This window comes from Canis lupus, chromosome 20 (assembly GCF_011100685.1).
Source record: "Canis lupus familiaris isolate Mischka breed German Shepherd chromosome 20, alternate assembly UU_Cfam_GSD_1.0, whole genome shotgun sequence".
NCBI lineage: Eukaryota > Metazoa > Chordata > Mammalia > Carnivora > Canidae > Canis > Canis lupus.
Genome location: NC_049241.1, coordinates 28,967,098 through 28,980,933, shown reverse-complemented (window position 1 = coordinate 28,980,933; position 13,836 = coordinate 28,967,098). Strand labels below are relative to the sequence as shown.

The following is a 13,836-nucleotide window of genomic DNA, read 5'->3' as shown; positions in this document are numbered from 1 at the left end:
CCAGCTCTCCCATACTGTTGTCCCTTTTAGGAGCAGTACATTTTCATCCATGATGCCTTGTTGGAAGCCATTCTAGGAAAGGAGACTGAAGTATCTTCTAATCAGCTGCATAGCTATGTTAACAGCATCCTTATACCAGGAGTAGGAGGAAAGACACGGCTGGAGAAACAATTCAAGGTAGTGGTCTAAATAAACTTCCTTGGTCAAAAGGCAAGAAGTAAAGAAATGGCTTGAGTTTGGGGGTCATACCTTTTTGGCATGAATGTACAGACTAGAAGGGATTACCATTTGTATTTGTCAGATGTAATGGAAAAAGAATAAAGTTTCAACCTGAGTATGAATTGTTGGGATCCAAGTAGACAGCACAGTGTTATATTTCCTTCTAAGCAACTAATGGCTTAATCTGAAGGTAAATATCGGCAGCTCCAGGCCACAGTGATCTAATACTTTGAGTCAGTCACTCTAGTCTAAAAAAAAAAAATCCTCTGTATTTTGTCTGAACTAACTTATCTTACCCTTAAGAATGATTTATTTTTAGGATGGTATGTCAACAAATAAGCTATTTGAAAGACTATCAGATAATTTTAAACTAAAAAAGAGATGCTTAAGGCATACTAGAGAGAAGTTAACTCTCTCAAAGGATTCTTCCTTTGCTTGGATAAGGGCATGAAGAAGTTTAAAGGCAGTTAAGGTTAATATGTAATTAACTGAGGGAAAGACAAAAAAAAAAAGATTATAAGGACATTAGAGCAATTAAGATCATTAAGAGTGCAATCTTTTATTCTACTTTTAAGCACTGTCCCTCTAATTACTAAGTACTTTCTTATTAGTCTCTCATTAGTCTTTTAAATTTTTTTGTGTTATTCTACACGTAATTTTTCATTTTGTATCAAGATAAAAAGAATGAGGTGAATCTGTGCAGTTGTAGTTTTCATGGAAAAACTTGCTGTAGATTCTAAAACCATCATTTAAATACATGAGACTGCCAAGCAAATGGAGTGGAATCTATTTTTCATTCCATAACAATCTTAAGTTTCTAGCTCTCTTTTCCTAGCATCCTAACTATTAGAAAAACCATTTGAGGTAATTAATAATGAGGACATTGAATCTCATTTTAAATGTTTAAAATTAATTCTTAAGAAATTATGGTACTTAATTTTTTTTAAGTCCTACCTCTTTTATTTCTGCAATATTTGTTTCCACATACTTTGATGAATTTCTTTAAAGAGATCTCTTCATTCCACTGGAAACTAGGTAATTGGTTCTTTTGTAGGTACTAACCACTTCAAGAACTTAAGTAGAAAGAAAAAATGAAAATTAAAAACTTGAAAACTACACCCAGGACCCTGGACAGTAGAATGGAAGCATTTGGAGGTCATTTCCTTATGTTAAGATGGACCCTTACCCCTAAAAAAAACGCCAGAAGATTGACCATAGTGTTCCACCAAGCTACGTAAGAACAGGAAGAGTAACCAACTACTGGTCTACTTATCATGACATTAGAACAATGTTAGTTTAGTTCAACAGAAATGTCCTGAGAATCTAGGAAGTTAAGTTCAAGAAACAGGATTAGCTCTTAGGATCATAAAACAGTTTTTTCTAGTATAGACCCACCTGAATCTCATGCCTGTGAGAAATTACAGAAGACCGATTCCAAAAGTGTGACATTTTCAACCCAAAAATCCAGATCAATTCAATAAATACCTACTGCCCACATTGAACCTGTTACCAGAAGCCTATGGCCTGATAGTAGAAATAGGACAAGCATATATGTGACCACTACTGAAACACAAAAGTATATTCTTCAGGATAGAAAAATGTTTTTGCTCTTCACTAATCCGATTTTTGGGGAAGATTGTTTGTTTGTTTATTTAGGAGAGAGAGAGAGAGAGAAAGCACACACAATAGAGTACAAGCAGAGGGAGGAGCAGACTTCTTGCTGACCAGGGAGCCCAGTGTGGGACTCAGTCACAGGACCCTGGGATCATGACCTGAGCCAAAGGCAGATGCTTAACTGAATGAGGCACCCAGGTGCCCCAGAAATCCGATTATTGATAGCCTTTTTTTGCCATATCATCAAGCAAATGCTATCAATTATAACTCTGTCCTCTTGTTTCCCAGGTTTACTGAGATGTAACTGTTATATAACATTGTATAAATTTAAGGTGTAGAAAGTAAAGACTTGATGCTTGCATATATTACACAATGATTATCACAATAAGGGTAGCTAATATGTCCACAGATACACCTTTGAATGAAAGCTAAAATGTTGCTTTTCTTTCAGCTGGTTACACAATGTAATGCCAAGTATGTGGAATGCTTTAGTGCTCAGAAAGAGTGTAACAAAGAAAAGAACCGAAACTCTTCAGTTGTGCCATGTAAGATCTTAAAATCAGTTTGACTTGGTGGTTGAGTGTGTTAGTATTTTTCCATTGAATTTAATGTATTATGTAAAGAGGCAGCTACTACCAAGGGGAATAGTTATGCCAGGAAAATTAAGGCAGTTTGATCAAACTAGGAAGGGTGCCTGTCAGTGCCAGCAAATTGCTGCATCAGTGTGACATGAAGTCTAGCTTCCGTTCACCTCAAAATGCAAGAATTATGGTACTTCTACATTTGAACTAAAAAAAAAAAAAAAAAAGTAAAGCCATTATCACTGTGGCACTAATACTCCCAGAAAACTTGAGAGTCTCAGGTTAATCTGTACAACTGGAATGCATTATTACATTATTTTGGCTATTGAGATCAAGGCACTGTGGGTGGGTGGGGACCTTTGTATAAATAACTCAGGACCCAGCAGAGGATACGGTGGGTGTGCTACAGACACAAGCATTGGTGGTCATTGGAGAGATTATCTCTACTGACAAAGGCCATTGTTTCCTAAACATATGAAAAATATGGATAAGGGAATGGCAAAAGAGCAGAAGTACAATGTGTTGGTATAATTGTAAGAATATCAAACCAGGGCCAAAAATTATCTGAAATCCTCTGTCATCTCTGCACAGAGTGTTCTCTTCGTGATTTGCTGTGAAAACCCCTCTCACAGTAAGATTTTATTCCTCTAACGCCTCTATCCTTCTGGGAATGTGCAGTAGAATTCCATTTACATTCTGCCTTAGCTGACGCTTTAGCTTAGTTAAAAAATATAGGTAAGTTTTAAAATGAAAGAGGAGCCAGGGAAGTAGATTACTCACCAAGTGAATCTCAGAAAGCAGTATTGGTTCTAATAAGGCAAATGTGGTGTTTTTGTTGTTTTCCATATGATAGCTGAGCGTGCTCGAGTGGGTCTCGCACCGTTGCCTGGAATGAAAGGAACAGATTACATTAATGCTTCTTATATCATGGTGAGAGTCAACAGTTAATTATAAATAAATTCAATTAAACTAAAAGGTGCTAAAGAGCAGATAACCACCTATGTGGCTGATTTCATTTTTCAAATAATTTCTCGATGTGTAGTATAAAAATTAGATTTCTATATCTGGTGACCTCTAACAAAAGACTTCTTACCGGTGGGGGTACAAAAATACTTTAAGAAAACTGTGTGCTAAGGAATTAATTTCATTGTTAATTTCACCCATCTAGTGTTTGAATAAATGCAGAAATTGCTGTTAAGTAAAAACAGCAGGGGTAACTAGAAGGGAATTGTACGTGGAAAGAAAATTATCTACACGTGTTAACATATACATCTAAAAAATAGCCAAATGTACTGACTGCCTTTTTCAATTGTTTTAGTGTGGTCAAAACAATGCTGTCTTATTTCATGAACATATTTTACTACCACGATGTCAGAATAAAATGTTTGTAACTGCTGATTTTCCATCTTCCTAACTGAAGGGCTATTATAGGAGCAATGAATTTATTATAACCCAGCATCCTCTGCCACATACTACGAAAGATTTCTGGCGAATGATTTGGGATCATAATGCACAGATCATTGTCATGCTGCCAGACAACCAGAGCTTGGTAAGCAAAGCACATCTGCTATATATTAATGAGCCTGTGAGGCCATAAGCATAAATCATTTTGATACCTCAGCACAGGGCTCCACTGTCTGTATGTGCTAGGGAGGGCATCTAGACTTCTCTCATCTTCAGGTATGAACAGATTCCTTTTGTATTCTTAACAGTTACTGTCCCTGTCAGTTCCATTAGTTGATTCTCTGATGCTATACATGGCAGGGCAGTAGAAGGTTTTGGAACAGGTCCTTTTAGTATCCTCATTAATATGACCTAAATGTGACCTCTCAGTTGCTGTATGTCACATGTGAAAAACAAAATAGCAGCTAACATTTGAGTACGTAACCGTGTTTACATGTATTAAGATGCTTTAGTCCTCTCTACCCCTTTATAACACAGGTACTGTTATCTCATGGAACCCCTAAGAAAATTGAGGGAAGTAACTTGCCTAAATACATACACAAATAACTGGAGGCAGGATTTGAACTTGAGTGACCTGTCTTTTAATCCCTTTGCTATGCTGTTTGTCCCACTGCACGTCATAGAAGGGTTTTCCTACCCTCCCCAAAAATTTATATCAAAAGTGCTAATTAAGTATCATTATTTCTCCCCCATTTTATAGGCAAAGTAGATCCATTACAGGGAAGGAGATACAGAAAAACTATTTTGTTCCAATTTAAAGGTGCTTCTAAGACCTTGACAGCTACAGTCCCTTTCTCTCCTCCCTTGAGTCCTTCCCTGCTGTGGTCTCAAGACTATATAAAAGAATGGTGAATGAATTTATCAAGATAAGCTTAAGTTTCAGAATTAGTTGAGTGTTCAGAAGTTATTACGTGGACATGTAAGCCCACAAAATAAAAAGAAAAAAACAATGAGGAGCTGCTTCTAGAAGTATCAGATTAGTGAATTTTTTAATCAAGAAAGAACAGCCTGTGATTGAACCCCTAGTCTTGATGACATGCATTTGACTGTGTGCCCAGTCAGTAGGAACTTCTTCACTTTGTCGCATTTTGCTCCAGCTTCAGAATACCAAGACTGCTTCTGTATGATAGAATGGCAACAAAATTGAGAATCTTAGCTAAAAACTGGAGTGTAAATTTTCAAATTAGCTGGCAATAGGGGTCTATTCTGTTTGGCATGTGGAAATTGGAGGCATTTAGGGTTGTTAAAACGTTCATTTGTTGGATGAGTCAGTATTTTGTTATTGTCACTTAACACAGGACAGTCACCAAAAGTATCTACCCACAGGCTCATTTGTAGTGGGGAGGTTGGACCACCTGAGTCCGTACATGTTCCACAGACAGTGAGGACAGTGAACTGCCCTGGAACAAATCACTTCCATGTCCTGGGCTAAGGGAGACCTGGCTACAACCCTGCATGTCTGTATCCCCAGCTCCGGGGTCGAAAGATTTGTGAATGCATCGTTTTCCTAAAAATGTAGATTCTTTTTATTTGCTTTCTTATTTATCACTGTTATAACTTTACAAGACCATGATTCTGTGACTAGCCCCAAGTCACTGGTTCTGAGCTCAGAAAGCACTTTTATAGATACAAGCATCTTTACTCTACATATATATTTGTAAGCAGAATAACCACGAGACCAGAGCTCTTGCTGAATTAAGGAGCAGCATGTATTTTTCATAGTCTTTGAAGATAATCTGTTATTCCCTAGTTTGCTATCTGTATTCAGAAGGGTTTTTTGAGGGTGTTTTTGTTTTTAGGGTTTTTTTTTTGCCTTTCTTCCATTTTTATTAAAATTCCTTTGCCAGTCAGGCCAATTTGATAATTTACAAATTTCTTAGAGGTACATAATGTTATTCTCACTTTTCAGATACGGAATTTAAGGCCTAGATCAGTTTATTCAGGATCACATCCAATCCTAAATACTATGCTTATTAATCTCTGCGTATTGATTAAATTTATAGGCTCTATTCATTATTGCCTTACATTTTTAATATGTTAAAAGGGTCTGACTTCCATTTCCTTGGACAAAATGTATTAAAACCCCTGACAGTTACAGACTTCTTTTGTATAGACTAAACCCAATTGCTAATCTGTTTCCCCTTATGCTGAGCTTTAAAAATAAAAATGTACTTGGCAATAAGCTATATTGAAACTTGAAAGGGTGATAAGTCTTATTGGACTGTTGGCTCATTTCTGATGCAACAATGTAAGATTAAACAAAACCTTCTTTGTTTTGAACATTATTCAGAATTATTTCTGACTTCACTAGTAGTATCTAAGCATTTTCAGGAAAATGCCCATAGAAATATAGACATGCCAGGCAAAGTGTGCCATTTGAACTGCTTAGAAAAAGAGACATGGCAGTGGAGGTCAGGGGTCTTACTCTGATCATCGTATTTATCACAGTCTCCAACCTATGTACCCCTTAACTTTTTCTTAGGCCTCTACAGTTTTCAGGGATGGAATTCAAGTACCACGCCTGAATATTTATTTTTAATCCTAAAATAGATGAACATTTAAAGCTTGCCTGATTCAAGGCTGAAAGACTTTTTCTGTGTTAATCTCCTTTTGAAACCTAACATGGATAGATTAACTTTTCTTTGAAAGAGTACTTTGTACTTCGTGCCAACATAAGCTTATTTATGCATAACCTCTTTCTAGACAGGTTCTGCTGTTTACCATTTAGTAGCAGTGTGATTTGAGACAACTTAATGGACTTCTCTGAGTCTTGATGTCCTCCCCTGTAGGACACATGATAAAAATGCCTTACCTCACTAGCAGATTGTAAAAATTAAATAATGATGAAACTCCTTGGCAAACTGCTAATAATCAACTGTAGAACTGTTTTCATAATCCATAGGAAGTAAAAACTAGGATGTCTTGGTTGCTTAAGCAATTGTGAAATAATACACTAACTCCAGTGGAGAAATATTCTGTAATCTATCATAGAAAAAAAAAAAAAAGGTCAGCTCTAGATCATTTAATTTTAATATATCACCTCTAGAGGGAGCAATTTTGTTTGCTACAGTGACCTAGGTGGAAAGTGCTAGGAAATGGTTATTATCAAGGATATTTTAGAATCACCACTGAACTTGGCATGATTAGATGGTGACTCGGGAGGTATGGGAGATAGCACACGTGATATATCAATTTGCAAGAAAATTCAAAAGCAAATGTTTGACAGCACTGCAGAGGAATTTTTTTCTTTGGGGGGTTCCCATAGGCAGAAGATGAGTTTGTATACTGGCCAAGTCGAGAAGAATCCATGAACTGTGAGGCCTTTACCGTCACCCTTATCAGCAAAGACAGACTGTGCCTCTCTAATGAAGAACAAATTATCATCCATGACTTTATCCTTGAAGCTACACAGGTAACTTAAACCTCCATTCCTCATTAACAGCCATACATGGGCCCCGCATCGTCTTTCTAAGTAATAATAAAGTCACTTGCCACCCTCGAGACAGGCCTACGCATTTGAGTATGACTTAATTTTAAATATGTACACTTCCCTTTTTCCTTCCTTCAAATATTTGCTTTTTCCAGCTGGGTAGGTGAAATGTAACAGTTCCTCTTATTGAGCATGCATACAAATAGGTCTGTTGACCTAATTATGAAAACAATATACTAGAGCTCAATATTCTCTTTGCCACCAGAAATGTAAAGCTTGCAATGTGTTACAGAAGATAATAGACTTTTTTTTTAGTAAATGACATCTTGAAAATGGGGTGGAAAAGACAGAAGCTATCTTATATTAATAATTTAGATGCTCTAACCCTTTGTCTTTTTTCCTTTAAATTTATAGATAAGACAGAATAGGATATTAAGTCTCTTATAATTTATTGTCACTTAAGATTGTATTGTCCCCTGAACAAAACAGGATTCCACCATCATGACTTGGTCATTTTTTAAGGACAAGCACTCCTCCCTAGTATTTAGCATTTTTCTTTTTATCAGCCCCAGTCTGTCATTCTTCAGTTATCTCTAATACATACTTTCTCAGGAGCGAGTTCTAGTCACCAGATTACAGGAATAAGGAAATAAAGGATGGGCTGTGACTTGTTGTATTGGTTATAGGATGACTACGTCCTAGAAGTTCGGCACTTCCAGTGTCCCAAATGGCCTAACCCAGATGCCCCCATCAGCAGTACTTTTGAACTTATCAATGTCATCAAGGAAGAGGCCTTAACAAGGGATGGCCCCACCATTGTTCATGATGAGTATGTATCTATTTCTTAATTTTAAAATTCAAATATTTTTCTTGTTGAATTGCTAAGGGAGTGGAAGGGGAAGACAGACTCTCTCGCTTGTGGCCTTTCTGTGTTACCAATGTGTATAGGTGCCCGTTGCAGATGTGTTTGCATTTTAATGTGTCAGACCTTCCCAAGGCTCCAGATATTCCTGGAGGGTAGGTTCTAGAAAGGTGAAAGCACTATACCAGCTACAAAACTAGACTTGGCAAGCTTTCTGAGGTTTTATGTTTTAAAAACAATAAGTAAGCAGAGAATTTAATTAACTATTTATATTAATTATTTTTAATCCTTACAGTGAATTTCAGCCAACACTTATTAAAGAAAAAACTTTTTAAATATGGTTTAATTGATTAGGAGCGAGAAAGTTACTATTAATGATTAATCTAGAGTTTACAATGTGTTTTGAAGTTTAAAGAATGACTCAGAGAATAATTTGCCTCTAAGCATCCACATGGTATTCAAACCTAGACACCTTCCTCTCTAGTAAGAGGGAAAGAATCATAGGTAAACTTTATGGTATTTAGACGATATAATACAAACTTCATGGCTGGGATTGACCTATAAATCAGTTGTGTAATCCCAGATTGCTTAGAATCTCACAAGCCTTTAGCTAATATGGCACTGATTATAGATCCTCATTTTTCTTTTTTTCAAGATTTACTTATTTGAGAGGGCATATGCATGAGTGAGGGGAAGAGCAGAGGGAGAAAAAGAATCTCAAGCAGACTCTGCACTGAGCACAGCCTGACTCGGGGCTCCATCCCATAACCTTGTGACCATGACTTCAACCAAGAGTCAGATGCTCAACAAACTGAGCTACCCAGGCACCCCCTATAACCTCATTTTTGTTTTACTTCCAAGGTAGCTCCTTTGGTCAGCAAATTCTCAGTGCATCCATATGTTCATTAAATTAGCAACTACTTTGGAAGCATAGATATTAATCAATTTGAAAGTAAAGTTTATTGTTAAGTCTTTCATTTTTTTCTGAACTAATGCTGCATGAAGTGAACACTGACTCAGTACCTGTAACCTCAAATCTCAGTTCCCTTGTACTTGAAGATGGACATATTGTTGGCTGCTTCCAAAGAATTTTATGTTCTTTTTTAAGGAAATAACGACTATTTCAAAATGTTGACCCGACTCTTAATTAGATTAAGATTAGCTTTAGTTAAATACTCTAAGATGCCTAGAAACATTAAAACTGCCCCAGTGTTTAAATAGCATAGGCAGCATCAAAATAATTGTTACTGCTCTACGAAAATTTGGGGTATGCAGTTATAGTATACAGTTAGGACTGCTTCTAGAGTTTTTTTCCCCACTAATCTGTATTAGCTATTCAAATACCTCTGTGCTTTGCCAGCTTCTACCAATTCAGACTGAATTCTAATGCTGCTGTCCAGTTCTGTGACTGATTTTACTGGCATTTTGTCTTCAATTCAGTAGTGCAGTTAAACTTATATTTCATGGTAAGGGAAGTGAGAAAGAAAAAACTAGCAACTTGTTAAACTATTTAAAAGAACTATTTGATTCATTTGTCTATATTCAATTTGGGGGTATATTGTCTCATTCAGTGATTATTTTATGCCACATGCTGAATATGTCACCTCTGAAATTAATCAAATGTAGCTTGTTCTTAAGCCTACAAAAGAAAAGAGCAAATTAATTCTGAACTAGATCAGCACATGCCCACATAGTGAGCTGGATTAAAAGCCACCTGAAGAAACGTGTTCCTTCCTTTATCCACTCTTTGGGAGATAAGCAATTCTGTAGAAATTACTTTTCCACATTACTCAAGCAAATTTGAAATTTTTAAACAGCTGCTAGCTGTAGTGCAATATTCTGAACACCAGTTAGTTTTCAGTTTCCATCTTACCTACTTTTTGCACTTCTAAATATCCCTTCCTGGTAGCCTACAAATACCTCAAAATTTAGCACATCTAAAACCAAGCTCCTCATTTTCCCAGCCTGCCTCAGCCACTGAGTTGTGCAAACCAGAAACATAGGAAAGTCCTCTTGGTATGCCCCCTCACCTCCACATCTAACTGGCTCTGAGTCTTATTGATGTACACTTTCCAAATTCCTTTACAATCTGGTCAAAACAGTCCTTCATTGAATTATTTCCTGCAGGGCACCTTGCCCCTGGAAAAACTATTTCCTTTGAGGGTTTTTTCGGTCAACAGACACTTTAAAAGTCCCTCTCTTTGAAACGGTTCCTAACTCATCCCAAAGGTAATCATGTAAAATCCCTAACAAACATCACATTCTTACCAATGCTGTTCTTGTGTAGCACATCCTATTGCAACTACTTGTTCACAGGACTATTACCCCACATCGCTGAGACCAGCAAAGGTAACTTATTTGTCCCAGTCTCCATTGGGTGAAGTCAGTGCCTGACACGTAGTGGCTACTGTGCTTCAAACTGACCTGCAAATTAAGGATATGTACAATATCCTTAATATGAACTTTCTCCAGAGAGCCTTGTGCCTTACATTTTGTTTACTGTCTTTGCCTACTCAAAAGTAGAAAAGAGAAGGCCTGACTGCTTGCATTTAAGTCAAAGAGTTGAACTTTGAGTGGACAAATTTGGTATTTGGTCTTTACAGAGATCTCTTAACACCTTCTTTTAGGGTTCTCAGCTGTGTGCCAGATGGATGAAGTTTCTAGATAAATGATCTAAGGATAAAATTCCACACTCAAAAGTAAGCTGATTCTATTTGAGGAGAAGCACAGCTTAAAGGCAAACTGCTTTATTCACAGCATCCTATATTCAAGACAGTTTTGTTCAGAGGCAGATCTATAACATTACTGTCAAATTGTTTAAGCAGAGCCTACAGAAGAAGTTTGGAACATAAGCACGGTTTTTTACAGTCTCATGAGACTACAGATTAGATGTTCACTCACAGAAGAACAGTTTCTTGTGCAAATATTTAATGTTACTCACTTTGGAGATATATCTATCACCTTTTTAAATCTCCTAGCAAGCAAGCTAATTCCATTAACAATTCTCAAAGTACTATCTGAGGACTGCTGATTGGGAAGGAGGCAGGGATTTCAAAGGTCAAAACTATTAAAACAAAAAAAAAAAAAAAAAAAAAAAACTATTTTCATAATAATGCAAAGATACTGTTTGCCTTGTTCATTCTCACTCTGATGGCTATCATAATGTGTGCCTACATGGTCTTGTGTTTAATGTTTTCTCAGTTCCAGTTTTTGATATAGTATATTGATAGATATAGCCCAAATAAGCAGAAGCTTTTTGAGGAACATTTTCTTTTCATTTAGTCCTGAGATAAGCCATAAGAGGTACAGAAATATATGGACTTCTTTCTGTATAACTGCTACAAAGACACCCACAAATAACCTAATTCTGTTTTTCATTTGAACCTCAATATTACCACACTAGGAGGGTAATTTTAGGATCCCTTCTTCACATATGAGAAAATGGGCAGTGTGAAGCTAATAGAGCCTGTACTATTTGCTACACAAATAGCAAGTAATCAGAACCAGAACCAGCTAACATAATATGTGGGGTCCCATGTAAAATGAAAATACGGGAACTCTTGTTCAAAAATTAAGAATGTCCAGATAAAGAGTCCAGATGCTCACCAGACTTGAGAGAAGAGTGGATGAACTCAGAACCTCAACAAAGTAATAGAAAATACAAAAAAAGAAACAGTAACTAAAATGAAAAAATACTCTAGAGGGAATTACAGCATGTGCACATATGCTAACATTCCCATTATAAGGGTCCCAGAAGGAGAAGAGGAAGCAGAAGGTGCAGAAAACTTCCCTAACCTGGGGAAGGAAACAAACATCCAAGTACAGGAAGCAGAAACCACAAACAAGATGAACCAAGGGAAGTCCACAACAAGACACATAATAATTACAAAGATAGAATTTTTTTTTTTTTAGATTTTTATTTATTCATGAGAAACAGAGAGAGAGAGGCAGAGACACAGGCAGAGGGAGAAGCAGGCTCCATGCAGGGAGCCCGATGTGGGACATGATCCTGGGTCTCCAGGATCACACCCTGGGCTGAAGGCAGCACTAAACCGCTGAGCTACCCAGGCTGCTCAGATAGATAGAACCTTAAAAGAGAAAAGACAGGTTACTTAGGAAGCCCCATAAGGCTATCATCTGATTTTTCAGCAGAAACTTGCAGGCCAGAAGGGAAGTGACATGATGGATTCAAAGTGTAGAAAGGAAAAAACTCACAACCAAGAATACTGTATCCAGTTAACATTCAGAATCAAAGAATAGTTTACCAAACAAAAATTAAGAGTTACTCAACACTAATCCGGCCTTAAAATAAATGCTAAAGACAACTCTTTAGGTGGAAAAGCAAAGGCTGTAAGTAGAAGAAAATTTCACTGGTAAAAACATATATATATATAACAAAGGAAGTAGATCATAAAACTAGTATAAAGGTTAAAAGAAAAAAGCAATGAAAATTATGTATAAAGAATTACAAAATAAAAAGATGTACAATAGGACATCATATACATAAAATGTAGAGGGGTATAAGTAAGATGTTTGAACTTTAGCAACCACTAACTTAAAATAGACTTATATACTTAGGATGTTATATGTGAACCTTACAGAAACCATAAACCCAAAACCTAGAATAGATACACAAAAATAAAGAGAAAGTAATCAAAACATCACACTAAAGAAAGTCATCAGTCACAGGTAAGAGAGCAAGAGAAGGCAGAACACAGAACTACAAAAATACCCAGAAAACAATAAACAAAATGACATTAAGTACATGCCTCTCAATAAGTATTTTAAGTGGTTTAAATGCTCCAATCAAAGGATAGAGGGTGACTGAACGTATTAAAAAACAAAAAACCCTGTTCAGATGCTGCCTATAAGAGACTCACTTCAGCCCCAAATACATATACAGACTAGAAGTTGAAGGGTTCGAAAAAGATAGTCCATGCAAATGGAAATGAAAAAAGCTGAGGTAGCAGTATATATATATATATATATATATATATATATATATGACAAAATAGACTTTAAAACAAAGAAGGTAATGAGATAAGGATATTACATAATGATAAAAGTATCAATCCAACAAGGGGATATAACAATTGTTAAGTGCTCCGACATAGGAGCACCTAAATATATAAAAATATTAACAGACATAAAGGGGGAAACTGATGGTAATAAAATAGGTTATCCAGACAGAAAATTAATAAAGAAACATTGGCCTTGGACAACACATTAGGCCAGGTGGATTTAATAGATATATACAGAACATTCCATCCAGAACAGCAGAATACACGTTCTTTCCAAAAGTGTATGGAATATTCTCAAAGATAGATCACATGTTAAACCATAAAACAAGTCTCCATAAATTTAAAAAGACTGAAATCCCATCAAACATTTTTTCTGACCACAACAGTATGAAACTATAAGAAAAAAACTGGAAAAAGACAAACATATGGAAGATGAGTTAATGAAGAAATGAAAGAGGAAATCAAAAAATACCTAGAGGCAAATGAAAATGGAACACAAAATCTTTGAGGTTCAAAATCTTTTGAGATGCAGCAAAAGCAGTTCTAAGAAGGAAATTTATAGCAATACAGGCCTACCTCAGGAAACAAGAAAAATCTCAAACAATCTAACCTAGTAACCTAAAGGAACTAGAAAAAGAACAAACA

The 13,836-nt window shown here is 36.3% G+C and overlaps 1 protein-coding gene across 5 annotated transcripts in view; it reads left to right on the top strand.

Annotated features, from left to right (window-relative positions):
- The window catches only part of PTPRG (protein tyrosine phosphatase receptor type G), a 703,723-nt gene that overhangs the window by 678,364 nt on the left and 11,523 nt on the right, over positions 1-13,836 (top strand). For all 5 annotated transcript variants that reach the window (XM_038565974.1, XM_038565976.1, XM_038565973.1 and 2 more), the window contains 6 exons: positions 31-177; positions 2,285-2,378; positions 3,268-3,344; positions 3,835-3,963; positions 7,144-7,290; positions 7,995-8,137. In XM_038565974.1, coding sequence (XP_038421902.1) covers positions 31-177; positions 2,285-2,378; positions 3,268-3,344; positions 3,835-3,963; positions 7,144-7,290; positions 7,995-8,137 — 737 coding nt within the window. The remainder of the gene's footprint in view (positions 1-30; positions 178-2,284; positions 2,379-3,267; positions 3,345-3,834; positions 3,964-7,143; positions 7,291-7,994; positions 8,138-13,836) is intronic.